The sequence below is a fragment of the Nicotiana tabacum genome, chromosome 17 (genome assembly GCF_000715075.1).
Source record: "Nicotiana tabacum cultivar K326 chromosome 17, ASM71507v2, whole genome shotgun sequence".
Classification (NCBI taxonomy): domain Eukaryota; kingdom Viridiplantae; phylum Streptophyta; class Magnoliopsida; order Solanales; family Solanaceae; genus Nicotiana; species Nicotiana tabacum.
The window spans coordinates 1,946,571-1,969,468 of record NC_134096.1 but is presented as its reverse complement, the minus strand read 5'-3'; the positions used below and the strand labels follow the sequence as shown (position 1 = coordinate 1,969,468).

General features: G+C 37.1%; 1 protein-coding gene across 1 annotated transcript; it reads right to left on the bottom strand.

Annotated features, from left to right (window-relative positions):
- Positions 1–214: 214 nt before the first annotated feature.
- Positions 215–2,267, bottom strand: LOC107822447 (transcription factor MYB2-like). The gene is made up of 3 exons (XM_016648999.2): positions 1,950–2,267; positions 1,365–1,494; positions 215–1,001 (listed from the first exon to the last, which is right to left on the bottom strand). Exons 1-3 carry the CDS (start codon positions 2,101–2,103, stop codon positions 449–451), a joined length of 837 nt encoding a protein of 278 aa, XP_016504485.2. The 5' UTR covers positions 2,104–2,267; the 3' UTR covers positions 215–448.
- Positions 2,268–22,898: the final 20,631 nt, after the last annotated feature.

Here is a 22,898-nt window from a genome sequence, read left to right as displayed (position 1 = left end):
TATGAATTCTAAAAATTCTAGATTAAATGATCCATGATATATTCTAAATCATAAGTTTCAAAAGCTTTTTTTTCTTAAACTTCGTGCAAACTCAAACTTTGTCATTAAACTCTGGCAAACTCAAACTTAGTCATATAATTAAGTGGAATAGAGAGAGTACACCCTTAAATCAATTGCTTGTCGATGCGCATTATATAAAAACACAACATTTGTGATAATATACTATAAAGGGCATCGAGGTACACAAGGCATACTGCGTTCACGCAGGATCCAAGGAAGAGCGATGTAGACAACCTAACTTACTACTTGTACGGCTCGAACCTGTGACTTATAGGTCACGTGAAAACAACTTTACTAATACTCCAAGGCTCCCTCCATACCTCAAAATACTATGTATATGGAAAAGAGAACACTGAAGATAATGCTAGCCAACTAAATCACAACCCTTCTAAGGAAAGAGCCAAAGGTCCATATCATTCAATCCTAGCGTTTCATCTGGTAATAATACTTCTGATCCTACACTTGCCCAACTATGACACTGATCCTGAGAATTAGAATAAACCGCCATATCTGTGCTTGAAAGATCAGAAAATCCATCTTCAAATCCAGATGTCCTGTTACCGCTCAAGAGGTTCCAAATATTATCATCTATTAGTGACGTAACTTCGGCAACATTTGGAGTGTGGTTTATAGGACATGTGATGTTAGTCGATCCATTAATCCCAGTTTGAAGAAAAGTAGAATTCTCCAATATTAATACTTCAGTGTTATTGTGAGAGGTAAAAGAAGAAGAAGAGGACATGAGTTGTTCTTGAGACGATGACGTGGCACGTATTTGTTCAGTTAACCTGGGAAGCCATTGATAATGAAGGAAGTCTCGAAACTGTAGGCTATTGACGTCGCAATGCAGCTGTTTTGCATGCTTTTGAACTTTTGTTCTCCAGTAATTCTTAACCTCGTTATCTGTTCTACCTGGCAAGTGTTCTGCGATCTTTGCCCATCTGTTTTTTCCCCCAGTTGTGGGGGAGGAGTTGCAGGTAAGTATACGGTCAAAATCAAAGTAATAAGAGTCTGTTTGGTACGCAAGAAAGTCATTTTCTAACAATCAAACATTAAGAAAATGATTTCCTTGCAAATTCTTTTTTCATTAAAAAGAGAAAATAGACTACGCTTTTTCGCTTATCTCTTTTCTTTTTCTGATAGTCTGTTCGATTAAATTTTTTATTGTATATTGAGATAAAAATTTAAAAATGTCACAATATTTTCTTTGTACCAAACACACCACAAAAGTAACATTTGTAGTAAAAAGAAAAGGGAAGAGAGGATGGATATATATATATATATATATATATATATACACTCACCGATTTCCATAGCGAAAATGAAGGAGTAAAATAAGAAGCTGCTCTTGAGGAGTAAGTTCTCCTCGTCGTAAATTCGGCCGCAAGTAGTTCATCCATCTTAATCTGCAGCTCTTACCTGTACGCTTCAATCCTATATATACATGTCAAAGAATGAAAATTATGAAAATACGTAATATCTCTTTTAACAGCAGCGATAAGCATTGATATATAGGATCGGAGCGCTTGCATGATTTAGCTAGCTAGGCAGAGTAACACGAGACGGAGGGATCGGAGTAATTATATAGTGATAGTGCATGAAAAGTTGTACTCCCTTCATTTCAAATTAAAATTAGTTAGTTTCAAAATAAATGACACATTTTTCTTTAAACTCTTCATTTTATCTATTTTACCCTTAACAAGAAGCTTTTATAACAACATAAATGTCATGGACCCACAAAGCTTTTAAGACCATAAGTTTTAATTTTTTTTTTTCTTAAACTTCGTGCCGAATCAAACTAGCTCATTTAAATTAAAACAGAGGGAGTAGTATGAAACTAATGTCACATAAGTTATGAAATAAAGAGAGTTTATATATAGTATAAGTACCGGCAAAGTGAGCCAAGGAGTCCCAGCGTCCCTGACCAAGTAGGGAGATGTAATGGATGAGTTTGGAGTCTTCATCCAAAGTCCAGCCTCCTTTCGTCATCTTTACTTTTTCCTGTGCACTGTATAGTCTCTCTGTTGTTTTCTCCACCTCCATTTCCAATCTTTATCTTCTTATAATGATCTGCAAGAAACCAAAAATTAGTTAAGCGGAAATAAGATTGAAACTCTGTTATATCGACAAGATGGATCTTCCAAGTGAAGAACTAGAGTTCATGTACCTATTACCTTTGCTGCTTGCTAGTGACGAGTATAGACAAGGAACTATATACTTATATACACAGAAATATGTGGGTGATAAGGTCCTTTACTTTTTCTAATATTTGTACAATCATGCATGTTAATTAAAAAGTAATTACATGTAACTCTAAATTGATTAGTAATCTTTTAAAACTAGAGATATTACTAGTTCGAATCTTTGTTCTTCGAAGCTTTTTATATGAAATTAACTTTTATACACTGTGTAGAATATGTATTTACACTATTTGAGTACTTAAAAGTCAATTACAATTAAACATCTGTAGTTACATAGTAAGTGCCAAATGATACGTGTAAACAATGGTAAGCAACTTGGTACTTAGATAATGTTATAAATAACGTAAATAATTAACTATATATATATAAATATTTCCATTATAATTCTCACAAATCAATAAGGCAGAATCTTTTGTTTTTGGATTAACCATCAGTTTATTCCAAAGCAAGCTCTTGTACTTTGACTCGTCGACTAATTTTGTTGCTTTTAGCGTGCACGTGATAAGCTCGAATATGCGCCCCAAGAGATGTAACACAAATTAAATTAGACCAGACTGGACCCCTTTGTATATAACCTTGTAGTTTACATTGTCCGTCAATCTACTATAACATTCTTTATTCCGGTTTAGAATTAACAATGTGAACAAGCGAATTTCAATTTTGCATCTCGTAACGAACAAAATTAAATTAAACTTAGGTGCGGATTAATGGATGGAGGGTAGCTTCACATTTGTGCATTGGAGGTATCTTGACTTCACGGATCCTCTTTGAATTGTTTAGGTATTTGGTTCGAGACTTGACCTTCTCTACTTTAACCTCCCTCACTAATATTGCTCCATCTCAGTTTATGTTGTGGAATTAGAAATTAAGTGTTTGGTAGTGATAAGGTAAAAAAAAGGTTTCGTTTACCAGTCACAATCCAAAAAGATGCCAATTTATAACCTTATTACAGATTTATGCCCCCTCATGCACGAGTGGAAAGAGACACCGGGGAAGGAAGTATGAGGCTGGGTAACTAAGATTTAGCTTGATTTAGCACTGCATTCATTTTATATTAAATTTATGGATTTAGATCTACAATTTGTTGAAATTTTAGTCCGTTTTCTCGTATATATTAGTATATATGTTGCACGTCACAAATATTGTATTTGTTATCAACCCATCGTCGAACGACTAAATCTGTTGTGCGATCAACCTATTGCTGAAAGTCTGTGATCGAAGAAGCCCCGCCCACTAGTGCATATCCTCTACTAGTCCTAGTACTAGATACTAAATAAATAGGCCGGTTACTAGTGGTATAAGATCATTTTCTACTTGTCTAACTCAAGTCAGATAACAGTAATCACTCAAAATAATTATATAAAAAGCATATGCATGTCCAAATTATAAGATAAGGAAGGCAAGTAAAAGCAAAAAAAAAAGCGTTAGCCAGAGAAGCCAGAGAGCAAGGCGCCGGCAAATCCAACTATTTTTTGTTGCTAGATCCGCCCATGATAGTAGGTGTGTCATTGAATTTGTAAAAATCGATTAAACCAATCAAACCGAATCGTACATGACCGATTATTAGGTTTCTTTTGATAAAACTTTAATTTTTTTTTGTATAAATCTATAAACATACAGAATAATTAGTATGTATTTAATTTTTTAAAAATAAACCAAAAAATATCGAACCGTACCTAATAAATTTATATTTTAAAATTATATTTTATATATTAAGTTTAAAAATAACAAAACACTAAAATTTTTCTTTTGGTCTTGAGAATATGAAAACGACTATAAGCGAACATGTAATTAACACCCACAATCTCAACTCTCAAACCTATTATGCTACTACAATTGATAATAAATTAGTTCGACATCTTGAGTAGCAAGTCTCAAGGTATTAGATATCTTTCCTCACATATGACTTAGATTTCTCTTATCGGATACTTAATCTTCAAAATAAACTCCACTCTCGAGTCCCAGCTCAATATCTTTTTACTCATGTGATTTATATATCTCCTGTCTTTGCTTAATTTATTTTATGCTATTGTAGAATAGTGAAATGGAATTCTAGCTATCTTTCATGTTCACCCTTGATACATCACATTTTAAGCAGTAAAGATGTTAAGAGATTTTTGCAGTCCTATGCAAGTATGCATATAATCGTGCTTTAATTTTTATTAATGACTCTTACATGATATTTTTTTTTTTTGAAAATTAACCAAATCATGCCGATGTTAAAGAGAAATCGAAATAATTGCGACAATATTAAAAAATTCAATTTTAATTATACAAAATACGGAAAGACAATTGGCAAGCTCTGCTATCTAGGAGCATTATCCAAAATACAACGCAAGAATAATAGCTCCACCAAATCTATGGAGCTGTGGCGGAGACATATGTATTAGTTTAAGGGGTGTCAATTTGATAGGCCTTAGTTTTAAAATTACATAATACAATTAGGTATATATATATATATATCTTCCTTATTTATTTACTTCCTTATATTTTGACCATCTTTAACTACTGGATGGATGGGATGACGCGGCGATGTGCTTCCTTATCCTCTACACAAAATTTAATGTTTGTATTCAAAGATTCTAATATTCATTCAAAAAGAGAATAGATCCTTCTGTAACTGAGCCAACCAGGGGGGATAGTGTCTCAATATTATGTCAATGACGTCATCTAGTGAGGCAAAAAGAGATACTACTATAGATCTAATTGTTCAAATAGACGTGAAGGTGGGTTTGGAGGCGAATCAAATACCATAGATAGAAGAAATGGAACATATTCATCCTTCTTTTTACGCGTCGTCCTTTTACCAGGTTTTAAGGTAATAATTGTGGGGTATTTGATTGGACGGTGTGTTTGGTAAGAAGGTAAAATATTTTCTGAAAAATATTTTTCTCTTGAACTCATTTTCTTTCAATTGAAATAAAATATTTTTCCTATCAAGAGAACGGAAAATATTTTTTAAAACTCTTTTTCAACTTTCCCGACCCTATTTCTTATCCATACCAACCCCCACCAACCCACTCCCACACCCCCACTACCGACCCCACTCCCCACCCTAAATAAAAATATTATTAATAATATTTTCTTTTTTATGTTATAGATAGATTTTTTTCATTTCAACAAATAAGTATTTTCTTTTCATTTGGAGGGTTGAGGGAGCAAGGAAACATGTGGACTTGGAGGAAGAGGAGGGGGTGAGGGGGTGAGGGGGTGAGGAGAGTACCATAAGAAAATATTTTCAACTCTCTAACCATATACTAAAAAATATTTTTCGGAAAAAATTTTACACTCACCAACCATACAAGGAAAAATAAATGATAAAACCACTCATTTTTCATGAAAAATATTTTTCTTCGTACCCTGAGTTTAAGAATTGTTTTTAAAAAACTAGGGATCTTAAATATGCCATAAGATTTGTATGACTATAAAAGTATGTCATTAAAAGTAAAATATGAAGTGTAAAATTTAAAAAATTATTTTATATCATTCCTTTTAAAATAAATTAATAAGAATATAATGTCAAATAAAATAAAATAAATAGAATTTTAATGAAGTAGAAACATGGACCACCGACCCTTATTTTGGTCAAAAGCTAGTACGCAGTTAAAGGATTTGAGAAAGAAAATCTTGTTTTATTGATTATTCTCGTGTGATACAGTGTTGTTTAAATAGAACTACAATACAAGAGAACTAAAATAAGGACTTAATAAATAATAGTTATCAGCTAATAGTCGAAGCTAAAGAGAAGAAAATTTAAAACAGATAGCGTGGAATATTATCTCTTAATTACTTATCAATACTTATCCTAACATCTCCTTCAAGCGCAGAAGCTTCTCACGAAGAAATAAAAAACGTCGAACCGATAAACCTTTCGTCGATGTATCAGCTATCTGATCGAGGGAGCTTATATATCCAACCTCAAGGTCTTTTGAAGCAATCTTCTCTCTGACGACGTGAAAATCCAACTCAGTGTGCTATGAAATTTTTTCTGGGCCCATCATAAGCTATCCAATGACGTATTTTGATGTTATAGGGCAATAACATAGGAATTTAGTATGATTTTAAATTTTTCTTGTCCTAATGTCAATGTCAATTTGAGCGCCGCCGCCAAAATATTTGTGGACCCATCAGAAACGATCTAATGAACAATAGTCACCGCTTCATCACGATTGTTTCTCATTTTTAGCATTTTAGGATCATAAATAAGAATTTAGGACGATTTTTAATTTTTCGTGTGCTAACGTCCACGCCATCTTCATAATTCGGGAAACAGGCTCCGCTTCGCCTATAATTTCGTGGGCCCATAAGAAACGACCAAATAAACAATAGTCATTGCTTCGACATGACCGTTCTTCGTATTTTTTTTTGTGGAGTTTTAGGGCTACAAAATATGAATTCAGAACGATTTTCAATTTCTCCATGATTGTTTTTCGTTTTTTGGCATTTTAGGACCATAAAACAAGAATTCATGACTATTTCTAATTTTTCGTGCGCTAATGTCCATGCCATCTTCGTGAACTCGGGCGATAAGCACCGAATTGTCTAAAACAGGAATTCATGACGAATTCAAATTTTTCGTATGTTAATGTCCACGTCATCTTCATGAATTCAGGCGACGGGTTTCGAATCGCGTAAAATTTTGTGGACAAATCAGAAACAACATAATGAATAATAGTTTAGCCAATTTCTCATTTTGTTTTGCGTTTTAAGGCCATAAAATAGGTTTGTTTGATTAAATCTAAAAACTGAAGAATATAGCTTCTGTTGTTTTTTCCTTGCATAGAAATTCGTAGATATACATTCATAGGATTTGGAAGGGGCCGGGGGGGGGTGTTCAATTTTGATTAACTAGATATATGTTATTGCATTCATTTGGTAGATTTTCAATTAATGGATGAGGTTTCAAAAATTTAACTATTGTTATAAAATAAAGACTATAAAAGAAATAAACTGAAGACAAGTATAGAGGGAGATTGATATTTTATTCAACTTTCAAAGTTATGTTTATAATGAATTGAAAACTCCTCTATTTATAGAAGAAAGGAAGCAACTGCGAGGCTTTTCAGGAAGTAGCTGCGAGGTTTTTCTTTAGCTGCTTGTAAGCTATCTGCATGAGCTGCTTGCAACCTACCTGTTTAATAAGAAGCTGCTGCAAATCATTTCATTGAGTTGCTTGCAACCTGCCTGCATCAGCTGCTTGTAGATAAACTTCAACAGAGTACTAAATGGATAATCTTCTTCAGGAAGATTATCTATAGCGGAGTAATGAATGGACATCCACAATATAATATTTTCATAACACTCCCCCATTGGATGTTCATTAAAAGATAATGTGTCTCGTTAAAACCTTACTAGAAAAAATCCAGTGGGAAAAAACCTAGTGAAGGAAAAAGAGTACACATATTTAGTAATACGCATTTCTAGCTGCCTCATTAAAAACCTTACAAGAAAAACCCCATGGGAAAAAACCTTAGTAAGGAAAAAAAAGTACAACGCGTATTTCACTCCCCCTGATGAAAACCTTGTTTCAAATATTTGAGTCTCAACATTCCAATCTTGTATACCATCTTCTCAAAAGTTGAAGTTGGCAAAGACTTAGTGAATAAATCTGTCGGATTGTTACTTGAACGGATTTGTTGCACATCAATGTCACCATTTTTCTGAAGATCATGTGTGTAGAATAATTTTGGTGAAATGTGCTTCGTTCTATCTCCTTTTATAAATCCTCCATTTCATTGGGCTATGCATGCAGCATTGTCTTCGTATGAAATTGTGGATCTTTTATCACATTCCAAACCACATTTTTCTCGAATGAAATGAATCACTGATCTCAACCATACGCATTCCCTACTTGCTTCATGAATAGCTATTATCTCAATATGATTTGAAGAAGTAGCAACAATGGATTGCTTTGTGGAGCGCCATGATATGATAGTACCTCCACATGTAAACACATACCCGGTTTGAGATCGAGCTTTATGGGGATCAGATAAATAACCTGCATCTGCATAACCAACAAGATCTGCACTACCTTTGTTAGTATAAAACAAACTCATATCAAGAGTTCCCTTTAAATATCGCAATATATACTTAATCTCATTCCAATGTCTCCGTGTAGGAGAAGAGCTATATCTTACTAGTAAATTAACAGAAAATGCCATGTCAGGCCTTGTAACATTAGCAAGATACATAAGTGCACCAATTGCACTGAGATAGGGTGTTTCAGGACCAAGGAGTTCCTCATCCTCTTTTGGAGGTCGGAACGGGTCCTTATTCACTTCAAGTGATCGAACAATCATTGGTGTACTCAATATGTGCGCTTTGTCCATGTAAAAGCGTATGTATAGGCAGATTGATGGATAAAGATCTCGTCTGCTAAATGTTGAATTTGCAGACCAAGACAAAGTTTTGTCTTTCCAAGATCTTTCATCTCAAATTCTTTCTTAAGATATTCAATTGCCTTTTGGAGCTCTTCTAGAGTTCCAACAAGATTTATGTTATCAACATAAACAACAAGTATAACAAATTCTGATGCCATTTTCTTTATAAAAATATATGGACAAATAACATCATTTATGTAACCTTCTTTCAATAAATATTCACTAAGGCGATTATACCACATGCGCCCAGATTGCTTTAAACCGTACAAAGATCTTTGTAATTTGATTGAATACATTTCCCGAGATTTTGAATTTGCTTCAGGAATTTTAAATTCTTCAGGGATCTTCATATAGAATTAATCAAATGAGTCATATATGTTATGACTTGCATTTAAATGGCAAGAATCTTCAGGTGTCTGGACTACAGATACGATCCTCTCAATCTTTTATAATATTGTGCACTATATTGTATCAAATATATCGTCGACGATCATTTCGTATCAGTTCGCAATCGACATAACTTGTTGAGATTTTATCACTTTTTTTATTTTCAGGTACCTGAACTTCTTATGGAGTTTCATGAAATGTTATGTCGTGTGCTCTTCTAGAGCTTATTTCCTCCTTATTATGATCATTTGCTCCTATTCTTTTCAAGGATTGTTACCTTTGGAAGATTGGTCTACCACGCTTCATGCGTACAATAAACTCTATCCTTCAGGGACTTTAATTTTAATAGGAGCATTTGCAGCTGAAATGTGATATTTAATTTTGGATCAGCAAATGCTTCTGGCATTTGACTTGAATTATCTTCTAAGCGAGGATCATATTAATGATAATTCGATTCATATAGCATATTTTCCAGCTATTTTATTCCATCCCCCAAATATTAGAAAAACTAACTCATATCCCCAATCTTCTTTGGGAAACATATCTTTGTGCATTGTTGTAGAGAAATTAATCATATACCACACATCAAAAGTTATTAGATAGTAAAAATATTTGATTTTTGATCCTAAACCAATTGTGAGGGGAGGACTTATCATATTTTGTTGGTCTGATGCATACAAGTGCTGCTGTATGCAATTTAGAAAATCTTAGACCAACACATGAGGTTTTGTTCTCATATGCAATAGTTTAGCCATTAATAGGAGGTATTCAATGCTAAACTAGCTTGGATATAAACCAGCATCATCACGATGAACTATCTTGATTTCATAATCTGAAAATTATGCTCTTAATTGAGAAAGACAATTTCAAATGCCAAACTGCAGGTTGACAATAAATATACATGTAACCATCTTATATATGCATCTATAAGTGGTTCACATGATAGGTGAATGGGCCTATATTCACCTTTTATATATTCCAGAATTCGGGGATTTTAGTCCCAACTTTAGCTGGTATAATCAAATTATTATGAGAACAAGCAACACAAGAGAATTCTTGAAGAATCTTCTAGTTATTCAGTATATGCTTATCTGAATTCTCAAATAGCTCATTTAAAAATGGTAAATGAAAACTTCAAATTTATCATGGCATGTGCTATCTCTAAGTAAACTTCTGGTTTACGATGGCATAAACTTTTGCATCAGTAAACTTCTAATTTACTGTGATTACTTTTGTATCAGTAAATTTTTAATTTACTATGACTGCTTTTATATTAGTAAACTTCTGGTATACATGATGTAGTACAAATTTGAAGAATAAGGCAAGTATCTTCTCACATACATATTTACCCCATATGATTGTGAAAACATGAAGATTTTCAATCTTTCAATCATTTGTAGTCTCAGTATGATAGTCATATGTATTAGTAAACTTCGGTTTATCATAACATATGTTTTGACCACAATAATGACAAATAAGCTATTCGGGAGCCTTCCATTTATTGTCCACAATCAAATATTATTCAGACACTACTTGTGTCATGTGTCTTCTAGACAAACAGTTAGCTCTTCAGGAGCTTTTGTTGTACTACCAAATATTGCTCAGACACTTCTGGTGTCATGAGAGAAAATCATAATCAAATGAACAATATAAAGCTAATTATAAATTTATAAATGACAAAAAATAAGAATTTTAATATTTCTACAACTAACTTTGTGACAAATATCTCCTTCAAGGAGAAATATTATTAACATATGAATATTTTGTATAAATACGACAACCACTTAGTCATTGTATCTTTTAAGGAAAGATACACGAGTTGTTATTTCCTTCGGGGAACTCAATAACTAACCATAATATATTAATGTCGTTGTAGTATAAAGTATTCTACAATAATGCTTTTGCCTTAGAATGATACTTAATAAAATTATCCAAGATATTTTACGTACAACAAGTACGTGTGGCAATGATCTTTATGCTACAAAAATAATATTTATATTCTCTATTATTCTACCTCTCCAGGAGGTGAGTTGTGGTATTTCTTCATTCACTCCAGGAAATAAAAATGTGCTTCAAAAATAATTTTGAATAGCTCATTATTTTGTTTAAGCACATAAAGATACTGCTTCAAAATATTTTCCTACTTCAGGAGGAAATTTCAATTGTGTTTCTTCTTCAGGAGCAAATTTAAAATACGAAATATTGAGTATATATTCTCTCAATCATATTAACTCTTCTGGAGGTGAATTGTAATATATTTACAACAAGAGCGCGTTCATATTTATGACTTTATTAATATTATCACATTCACTTCAGAGAATAGATTAATATTTATCAAAAATTCTCATCCTTCAGGAAATCGAACATAATTATCTGAACGCACATTAATCACATCAAATTGTGATGCTTCAACCTCTTTTAAAATATTTACTACTTCAGGAGCAAATCGAGGCGTGCATATAATATAGAGAATATTTCTCTAGCTTAACTTTAATTGTAACCATAGAAAGCCTAAATTATCACTTCTGGTGGTCATAGGCATATACCACTTCTGGTGGTTAACAAAATTTAGTTACAATGAGATATACGAAATATAACCACTTCTGGTGGTTGTATATTTCATACAAACTCTACTGGAGTTTAAATGGATCTAACAATGTTATCCACTTTGTAATCCTTTATTAAGATAATAAGGATGAAAACAAATACCAAAATAGGTACTGTATACGTAACATATAACCAAGCAAGCGATGATAAAGATATTAAAATATAAGCAAAAGGCTCAAATTAAATTACGCAAATTTGGCCACTACATATGTAAGTGATATCTACATCACTATTGCCAAGAAGAAAAACTCACCACCTCAAGGATATAATCTGTCTTATGATCCTCAGAATGAATAAGATCTGACCACGGACATAAGAGTGTCGCCTTACATCGGAGATGAACACTGAAATAGAAATTAAATTCGATGTAAGTGCTTAAAATTGCAGATTCTCGTGCTGATAACGTATTATAAAATTAAGATTATAAAAGAAATAAACTGAAGACAAGTATAGAGGGAGATTGATATTTTATTCAACTTTCAAAGTTATGTTTATAATGAACTGAAAACTCCTCTATTTATAGAAGAAAGGAAGCAACTGCGAGGCTTTTCAAGAAGCAGCTGCAAGGCTTTTCTTTAGCTCCTTGTAAGCTGTCTGCATGAGCTGCTTGTAACTTACCTGCTTAATAAGAAGCTACTATAAATCATTTCGTTGAGTTGCTTGCAACCTGCCTGCATCAACTGCTTGTAAGCTGTCTACATGAGCTGCTTGCAACCTGCCTGTTTAATAAGAAGCTGCTGCAAATCATTTCATTGAGTTGCTTGCAACCTGCCTACATCAGTTGCTTGTAGATAAACTTCAACATAGTACTAAATGGATAATTTTCTTCAGGAAGATTATCTATAGTGGAGTAATGAATGCACATCCACAATATAATATTTTCATAACAAATATAAATATTTTCGTTGTGACAAGCAAGAAATAATTGTTATAGTCTAGCTGGCACTTGTAACTTGTAAGAATTTTGTTACTTAAAATTTGTACGTTTAACTTAGTTAAAACGATCATACTTGTTATCTACCAGTTTCAGATTTAATTTATTAGACATATATTTACCCTAAAAAATGGATAACAATTAAATTTATGTGTGGTTTTAAGGATATGCGGACTAATTCAACACAAATGATAAATTGCATTAGATTAAACTGATAAAGGACGTAATAAATTGTCAAACCAATAAGGAGAGTGACCCCAGACTCAGTAACGTCTTAATGAAATGCCTGCCTTCGATCCCGGGCCCACACTAATGAAGAACTGATGAAAAGAACTTTAAATATCAGAGAAAATAAGAGTATATTGCCTTGATTTGCGTGTTACAATGTGTGTTGATTAATAATAAGCTTTCCCTTTTATATAGTAGGGGAGTTTTACCCTAAGTACAATTCTTAAAACGGTAAAAATCTTCCGTTTCAACGATCACTCATTTTTCGCCGATACGAGCCGAGATTTACGCCGTGATATCCGGTTAGGTACAGATATCTCGGCCCTTTCTTAGTCGTGTGCAGCTGCTTGGTAATGCTCTCCGAAGTCTCAACCCATAAATTGGACCTCGAAGATATGGCCCCGATATCCCCGAGGGCAGGTGTTTGCCCGAACCCTAATACGAGGGGTTCTTTGTTCTGGCTCCGATATATTACGGTTACGTTCCTGCTTTGCTAACTGGCCCGTCTTCCCGGTGAGCCAAGCGAAGCAGGGACGTGACCGTAATGTATCGGAGCCAGAACAAAGAACCCCTCGTATTAGGGTTCGGGCAAACATCTGCCCTTGGGGAAATCAAGGCCATATCTTCGTGGTCCAATTTAAGGGTTGAGACTTCGGAGAGCATTACCAAGCAACTGCACATGACTAACAAAGGGCCGAGATATCCATACCTAACCGAATATCACGGCGTGAATCTCGGCTCGTATCGGCAAAAAATCAGTGATTAGCGAAACAAATTTTTTTACCTTTTATAGAATTGTACTTCGGGTAAAACTCCCCTACTATATAAAGGGGAACACTTATTATTCATAAACACATATTGTAGCACGCATATCAAGGCAATATACTCTTATTTTCTCTGTTGTTCATAGTTCTTACTTTTGTTCATCAGTTCTTCATTAGTGTGAGCCCGGGATCGAAGGCAGACATTTCATTAAGACGTTACTGAGTTCGGGATCACTCTCCTTATTGGTTTGACAATTTATTACGTCCTTTATCAGTTTAATCTAACGTAATTTTTTATTTGTGTTGAATTAGTCCGCATATCCTTAAAACCACATATAAATTCAATTGTTATCCGTTTTTAGGGTAAACAAGTAAAATTCTAAAAAAGATAAAAATCTTCCGTTTCGATGATCACTGATTTTCCGCCGATATGAGCCGAGATTCACTCCGTGATATCCAGTTAGGTATGAATATCTCGGCCCTTTGTTAGTCGTGTGCAGCTGCTTGGTAATGCTCTCCGAAGTCTCAATCCTTAAATCGGACCTCGAAGATATGGCCCCGATATCTCCGAGGGCAGGTGTTTGTCCGAACCCTAATATGAGGGGTTCTTTGTTCTAGCTCCGATACATTACGGTCACGTTCCTGCTTCGTTTGGATCATCGGGAAAACGAGTTATGCAGCGGGCTCGGTTTTACCCGTATACAACATATAAAAAGATTTCCTCAAAAATTGAGAAGATAAAAAAGGCTCATACTTGAAGGACTTATTTATGATTGCTGATGAATACATTATGGTTCATAAGTATGTTTCGGTTTCTATTCATTCTTGAATCACATTTTTGACTTACTTATAGTTACATACGAATTTCTTTTAAAACATTTAACTTTGTTTGACCCAAAACTTAGATCTGGGCTTAACAAATAAGATTTAATAAAATAGAATCAATTTTAGCCAATATTATTGTCCAACAGATACATTAGCTGATTTTGTAGTAAGATAATATGTATATTATCCATATGGTAATAAATGTTGATAACACTAACAATATTCAATGAACCAAAAAAGAGGAGGATAGCATTAAATAACAGTAAATAGAAATGAATGATATTTAAGTAAAAAAGAACGTATGAGTCACCCGAAAAGGGGTGAGATCTGTGGATATTCCTTCTGATAATGATGAATGATTGATGAACTTTCGAATGTTCAGGTTGTTCTTGGATCACGTGAAAATGTTAGGCAAGAAATTTAGGAAAAAAGGTGTATGTTGTATGTTTGCAATAAAGTCAGATTATATCTCGAAAGTCAATGTGTTATCTTATAAGTGAATCTCCTCCTTTCCCTCCCCTTGTCTCTTTATCTTTATAGGGAACATATACCTAAAAACTCTAATAGTACATGTTGCTCCCAAGCGCACACGCAAGTATACGTGGTCGACAAGTAATATAGGATTGTAAGTCCAGATATCGTACCCACAGGGACTTGTGATTAACTATCAACTAAATTAAACTAAGACAATTAATCTATTCAAGTGATTTCTAAAGATTATTAACTGCAACTAATCTAGAGTTGCAAACTAAGAAATTAAAAGAAACAAGTTTGCGAATATTAGAGATGAATTCAATGAGAGACGATATTCTAGAGCTATGGGTTGGCTAACAATCTCGTTGAGTTGTCCACTTAAATTGTCTAATTAATTTATCTAGTTTATTGATTGACAGGGTTAATATTACTCGTAGCCTTCTTCTGAAGTACTACTCGTCTATTCAAGCTAACCTAACGCCTATATTCCTATGGAATTAGAATTAACAAGAACACATTAATAATTTATGTATAGTTACCAAGCAAGGAGATTAGGTATATTCCTATCCTAACCGCAAATCCGTTCCCGATGCTCGAGTTCAAGATCTCGCTCTACTCAATCTTATATGCAATATAGAATTCCCTCTCCCGAGTTCAACCCTAGATTCGTAGATAGTATTTAATTGGTGATCAAGCAATCAAATAATTAAGCGCAAGATTGAACAAATAAATCAATATGATAAAATAATAAGAATAATTTAAACTTCAAACTACAACATTCATGTAGCACCCCATAACTCTAGAACAAAATAAACTATGAATTAAAGGAAGAGAAGAGGAAAAAAAAAAACTAGTTAGAAGCTTCCTCCAAAGCGTGGTTTGTGTTTCCGTCCATGAATTCTCCTTTAAAGTATGTTAGATCTCCCCAAATTAGGTTTAGCACTCCTTTTATACGAGTTGGAATTGTGTAGGGCCAAAATAACCTTGTCCCGGATGAAATAGGAGACTACCCATCACCCAGCGTCCTGGGCAGCGCGTGGCGCTGGCCTTGGTGCTGGAGGCAGTAGCGTTTCATGCCTCATCTCCTTCAATTCTTGCGCTGCCATGTCTTATTTAGTTGTTTGATTTCAATTGCATTTATTTGTTTTCCACTTGGGGGGACAAACACCAAAGGGTGTCCCCCCCATTTCCCCCATTTTTTTAATTCGTTTAATTTACTTTCTTTTTTTCGTCCGTGTTTTGTTCAATTTTGCTCCAAATCTTTTTATCTTTACACCGCTTTATTCTTACATAATTAAAATATAATATTAAGTATAAAGTAATATAATTAATACTCAAAAGAAGATTATAAGTACTAAAATATGAGGCAATAATGGTTAAATATATGCATTTTTAGCCAAACATCAGTACATGTACGGAGAATATCCACTAGAATATTCTCTTTTGATGTCTAATCCTAAAAATCGTTGTTATTCACTCTGTCTACGATGAGTGCTCGACCTCCACCCTGATCTTCGCTGACTCTTCGACATTGATCTTTAATAACTTCATCGGCTTTGCCCTTCACTTTTTAAGAGACCACTTCAACCTTGGACATGCTTTTATCGAAGTCGTACTGGTTAAACGTGACAGCTCATGAGGGCCTTCTTAATGCTAATATGGTCTAATCATGTCAAAGGTAATTTTTGACCCATACAGTTAGTCTCTCCGCCTATTGAGGTAGTCCTCGCAGGTGAGTTTAATGAATGGATAATGTCGTTCATGGTCGAATTGTCGAGTAGACCACATGAGTCGTAGTCGTCGTGGCGAGTAGGCAACGTGGCCTTCTGTGGGCCGCATATTTTAAATTCCTCAGGTTTCCCGAGTAATTTATTGGAGCCATCTTGTCCAAGGGTTAGGGTGACGTCATGACATCATGTATCACGATGACGCTTGTTCCCGATGCGTTGCATCGATTTGTGCTGACCCTTGATTGGATCTGCCATTTCGATTCCGGTGCCAATTATGATGATTCGTTTCGGGTTTGGTGCCATGATTTCTATAAATAGAGGTTGTTGAACCTGAATTCGAAATTTCGCTCTTCTAAAGTTTTGAAATACCAACCTTCTTCTTTGAATCTTATTTCTCTGTTTAGTTTCCCTACACCATATCCCAATCTCTCCCTTTTGTATTCTTCTTCATTATCTCGAAGCATGTCAAAGTTGCCCTCAGATGCTAGCGAAGGGAGTCGTGTTGCTCTCTCGGCGGTTGTGTTTCCCACCCATGGGGAGAGTGTTTCCGCCATTGCTGAGGATGAAACTTTCCTGTCGGTGGAGGAGATACTCCCTCGTAACCTCGACGCCAAGTCTGATCTCACCCGATCACCAGACACGACACTCGAGTTTTTTCTATCGACGATGGCATCCAAAGAGTTGGCGGAATTCAAAGCCAAGTTTGGTCTTCCCAACCATGTCGAACTTATCCTGGCCGAAGGGGACGCGATGTAGGTCCATCATCCTGGGTACTGCGCTTTATACGTCTACCCCTTCCTCATCGGTTATTCGTTCCACCTTCTTCCATTGGTGGAAGAATTTTGTCGTCACTACGACGTTTTCCCTGCCCATCTTGCACCGTACGTCTACAGGAATGCTAACTAAATTTACTGTGCTTGCCGGGGTCGAACTGACGCTACGGTATTTGGTGCATCTATTCGCCCCTAGCTTTTATAGGGGAACAATGCTGAACCTTCACCACCGGGGAGGCAAATGCTTGGTGGTGAAGACGAATGACAAGGCCAGTCGTCAGTTATGGCTTAACTTCTTCTACGCTAGAACTGAGGATGTTGTGGCTAACATTGATGGCTTTCCTGAGGCTTGGAACTACACACGTAAGTGCCCTGTTTCTCTCTTTGTTCCTTTACTTGCTCTGAGTTAGTTAAATGATTTTCCCTTTCTTGCAGCCAATAACCATCATCCCCTTTTAGTTGCGCACATTTTTCGATTGGGTTGAGCAAGTTCTCCCTCATGTCGTAGGGATCTACGACTGGCCGAGCTTTTTCAAGAAGTTCAAGCCGGCTCTTCCTTCGGCAGGTAACTTCTTTTCTCTGTCCGTGGTCGTTTCACTTTTTGTTGTATGTCGATTTGTTCTACTAACTTCTATGTTTGTTTCTTTCCCAAGCAGGGGATCTTCTCGAAGGAGCTGAGCGTTTGTGCCTTCTTTTCAGAGGAAGGCTGTTGCGCCTTCGGCTTTTTCCCTTATTGCAACTACTGTACCTTCCGTACCTGCTCCTGCTTTGGCTATTGCAGTCCAAGAGCCTGTCTCTGTCTCGTCTATTACTTTTGCTCCTTAACTTTTGTCGCTGGTTGGCGAGGATGACGATGTCTCCCCTAATGATGGGGGTCTAAGGCCTCATAAAATGAGAGCTGTAGATGTAGGGGGAGAAATTCCAATGGCCGTCGACTTAGAGGAGGGCGACTTCGTTCTTCGAGAGACGACCGTAATACATGTTAGAGAAAGTATTGGGTGAATTCCAAGGCCTCGCAACTAGAGGAGATGAATGTGGATGCACCGGTGCGTCCCGATGGGGAAATGGTCGAAAGAAGGGATGGCTTGAGAATGGCCTCGCACTTGTGAGGCAAGAGGAGTCTTCGTACTCTAAGGTTGCACTAGACGTCTCCTCGTCTGCTGGTGACAGAGGAAAGACTGTTGCTGAGGAGGATGCTGGATCTGGTCCTAATATGGATCTGGACGAGTTGAAAATGATTCATGAGGGTCTCACTCAACTTGAGGTGAGGATGGAAGGGGGCTCTAGGACTATTATGATCCCCATGGATCGTTATCTGCTTGTAAATACCGAGGAGGAAATCCTTGAGCTTGGTCCTCTTTGTTATGAAGTCGAGGGTGTGACTCTCGAGAAGATAAATGATGATACCTTGTCAAATAACGCTGCTGGTCTCGCTCTCAAGGTAAGTACGTCTATTATCTGTTCCTTTCTTTATGTCTTAGTTTCCTTGCAGGTTCTAACATATTTTCTTCATTTTGTAGACTGTTATTCTTGAGATTGAGAGTGTTTGGTAGGAGAAGAGGCGTAAAGAAATTTATGTGAAGTTGAAAAGATAAGTATAAAATGTGCCATGGAAAGTACCGGGAGCTCCGAGGTCGATTTCGCGAAGGAGGCGACGTACTGCTTTGAGAGAGGATTTAAAGAAAATAGACGAAGAGCTGATTGCGGCTGTTTCAGCATTCTTGAGGGGATGTTAAGGGCTAAGGAGGAGGAGCTGGAACTCAGTAAAGGAGTGGAGTCCCAATGTAGCAACCGTTATGCTCAAGTAGCCCAGCTGCAAGGCCAGTTAGATGAGTGTCAATTTCAGATAGAGACTCTCAAGGGTGATTTCGCCAAGAAGCAGGAGGAGCTTAAGAAGGCGGAGTCTTCCCGGTTGGAGGCTCGGAGGATAGTGGAGTTCCTTGAGTTGGCGAATTGAACCCTTCGTTCCGAGCGGGAGAATGACCTTTCAATGGCGAGGGCTAAGAAGAACCGACTTGATGAGAGGATCAGGGAGTTGGAAAAGGAAACCTCTATTCTTTATGATCGAGGTCCCACTTTGGAGGCTGAGAAGGCCCAACTGCTTGCACGACCTTCTTCGTCTAATGCTTCTGGCTTCCCCAACGTCCCCTGTGAGCTGTATGAAGAGTGGATTCATGACGAGGCCCAACTGGATGTGTTTCGTGAATTGCATGCGACCGGCTCCGTTTTTGGGGTAGCCTTTGATGATGCTCGGGTTAAGGCTCGCTAGGTTCGGCTTGCTTATGGATATGACCCTGCTATGTCTCTGGAGATGAGGATGAGTATGAGGAAAATGCCATAGATCGTCTTGAGGAGGACGCTTGGTATGAATCTACTTACCCTCAGGGTGAGAATGGAGAGGATGCTGAAGGCCGGGATGGTGATGGTGTCGATGGTCAGGGTGGTGATGTTGCCAGAGGTTGGGCTGATGAGGATGTTGAGGGTCGTGGTGGCGATGGCCAGTAGTTCTTTGTTTACCCTTTTTTTGTGTTTTTGTTTGGCGTCTCCAAGAGCATTTGTAACAACTTCTTATCTATGAATATCAAAGTTGATTTTTGCTTTCATTTGTGCCTTTCTTACTTACCGTGATTTGTTTCTCTACTTGCATGTTTTACTCCTTTATATTCTTTGTTGTCATTCTCTTGCTGACTGTAGTCCTTGGGCTGAAAAGCCATAGGATGAATCGTCCCTTTGTCTATATAAATCAAGTATGTCTCCTTAGTTTACATATGGTCGAGGACCGATAGGTGTTGTTCGAATTTAGTCGATATTAACCTTTTATTAAATCGTGGCCGGGGGCCGGTAGGTCTTTGTTCGAACTTGGTCAAATTTAACCTTTTGTTTGGTTGAATTTAACCTTTTATTGAGACGTGGCCGAGGGCGGATAGACATTTATTCGAGCTTGCTCAAATTTTGTCCTTTTCTTATGTTGTGCCTGAGGGCCGGTAGGTGTTGTTTGAACTTGATCTAACTTACCCTTTTGTTATATCGTGGTCGAGTTCTGGTGGGTGTTGCTCGAACTTGGTTGAACTTACCTTTTTGTTAAATTGCAGTCGAGGGCTGGTGGGTGTTGTTCGAACTTGGTCGAACTTACCCTTTTGTTAAATCGCAACCGAGGGCCGGTGGGTGTTATTCGAACTTAACCTTTTGTTAAATCGTGGTCGAGAGCCGATGGGTGTTGTTTGAACTTGACAAACTTGCCCTTTTGTTAAATCATGGCCGAGGGTCGGTAGGTGTTGTTCGAACTTGGTCGAACTTAACCTTTTGTTAAATCACGGCTGAGGGCCGGTAGGTATTGTTCAAACTTGATCGAACTTAACCTTTTGTTAAATCATGCCCGAGGGACGGTAGGTGTTGTTCGAACTTGGTCGAACTTAAACTTTTGTTTAGATAATTTTGATAAACGTAAGTTTCTATTACTTAGACGTTGTTTCTCTGATTACATAATTGGAGAAAGTTAAAAACTTTGGGCATTGGCTGGCATTCCAGTCCCGGTCTATTTAGTCCATTCATTGTTTGATTTGGAGAGTCTTGAGGAGTCGGGCAATGAAAGAAAAATCAGTCTGTTCTTCACATACTTCGACTTGAAGCGTCCTTTCCATCGCCTCATTAAAAACCTCCTTGAGAAAATCCTAATGGGACAAAAATCATGTGAGGGAAAAAGAGTACGACTTGGGGGCTCTTCTTACTTTTAGAAGTTGAAGTATTTGAGGTGGATGATATTTTAATTGTTTGGTAATTATTTTCCATCCATTTTCTCTAGTTGGAATGAACCCTTGTTTACTTTGCCTATAATTTTGTACGGGCCGTCCCAATTTGTTCCCAGTTTGCCTTCTCATGGATCTCTGCTTGCTTGGGTTTTGGCTTTGAGTACGAGTCTCTAACTTTGAGCGACCAGACCTTTGCGTTCTTGTTGTAGTAACGTTCCGCTTGCTGCTTTTGGGCGACCATTCTTATGTATGCCATGTCTCTTCATTCATTGATCTCATCGAGCTCTTGCCTTCTACTCTCGTCATTGCTAGTACCGCTTTCATAGGAGTACCTTAGGCTGGGCTCTTCGACCTTGACTTGCATAACTAGTTCGATTTTGTAGACCAGAGAATAGAGTGTCTCTCTTGCGCTTGTCTTTGGGGTGGTTCTATACGCCCATAATACTTCTAGGAGTATTTCTGGCCACTGTCCCTTGGCTTCTTCGAGTTATTTCTTCATGATGTTTAATATGCACTCGTTGGAGGATTCTGCCAGCCCGTTGCCCACCGGATGATAAGGGGTTGAAAGTATCTTCTTAATGTGCCATTTCTCGAGGAATTATGTGGCTTTCTTTCCCGTGAACTGGGGTCCGTAGTCGCAGCTGATCTCCTTGGGTAGGCCGAATCGGCAGATGATGTTTTTCCATATGATGGCGATTACCTCTTGTTCGTGTATTTGGGCGAACACTCCTACTTCTACCTATTTAGAGAAATAGTAAGTTAAAACTAAAAGAAATCTCACATTACCTCGCCCTTCCATGATGGGGTCCACGATGTCCATTCCCCACTTGATGAACGACCATGGAGAGGTGACTGAGTGGAGATGTTCTCCTGCTTGGTGAATTATTGTGGCGTATTTCTGACATTGTTCGCATTTCTTCACAAATTCTGAGGCATCTTTTTTCATGATGGGCCAGTATTATCCTGCCTATATGAGGCACCTATCGAGTGCTCGATCACCATAATGAGTGTCACAGTGGCCTTCATGAACTTTTTCGAGAACGCATTGGGTTTGGTTTGGACCCAAACACTTCGCCAAAGGGCCGCCGTATGTTCTCTTGTATAAGTCGTTATGAAGGAGGATGTATTTAGCTGCTTGCATTCTTAGTTTTTTAGCTTACTGTTTGTCATTTGGTAGTGTGCCTTCCTGTAAGTAGGTGATAATACAATTGCGCCAATCCCAAGTTAAACTTACAGATCTTACCTCGATTTGTTCTAACGATGAGTTGAGGAGGTGGACTACACTTTTATCTCCAGTTGTGGTGCTTTTGGTGGCTCCGGCCAGTTTGGCAAGGCCGTCTGCTTCAGCATTCTGGGCTCGCGGGATCTGGTCGAGCTGGCATTCGTCAAAATTGGGAAGCAACTTACGGATCTCAGTTTGATATTTTTGTAACCTCTGTTCTTTGATTTGGAAAGTCCCTATGACTTGGTTGACTACGATCTATGAGTCACAATGGAGTTTCAACCGCTTCGCCCTATATTTGAGTGCTAATCTCAACCCTACAATTATGGCCTCATACTTGGCCTCGTTGTTAGTCATATTAGGGCAACTTATGGACTGGAGAATTACTTTGCCAGTAGGGACCTCGAGTACGAGTCCCAGTACGGATCCAGAAGAATTGGATGCGTCGTCGGTGTATAAGACTTAGAGGTCTTGTGTTTGAAGAGAAGCTAGGGCGGCTTCTCTCTCGACCTCATGCATTATCTTTGCGTTGAAGTCTGCAACGAAGTCGGTGAGCACTTTTGA

Bases quoted from the DNA above. Each gene is read 5' to 3' on its own strand.
- LOC107822447 (XM_016648999.2), bottom strand. From the start codon at position 2,103: ATGGAGGTGGAGAAAACAACAGAGAGACTATACAGTGCACAGGAAAAA. The intron at 1,495-1,949 runs GTACTTATACTA...ATGTATATATAG, and splicing joins CTCCTTGGCTCACTTTGCCG to GATTGAAGCGTACAGGTAAG. The intron at 1,002-1,364 runs GTGAGTGTATAT...GGGAAAAAACAG, and splicing joins CATTTTCGCTATGGAAATCG to ATGGGCAAAGATCGCAGAAC.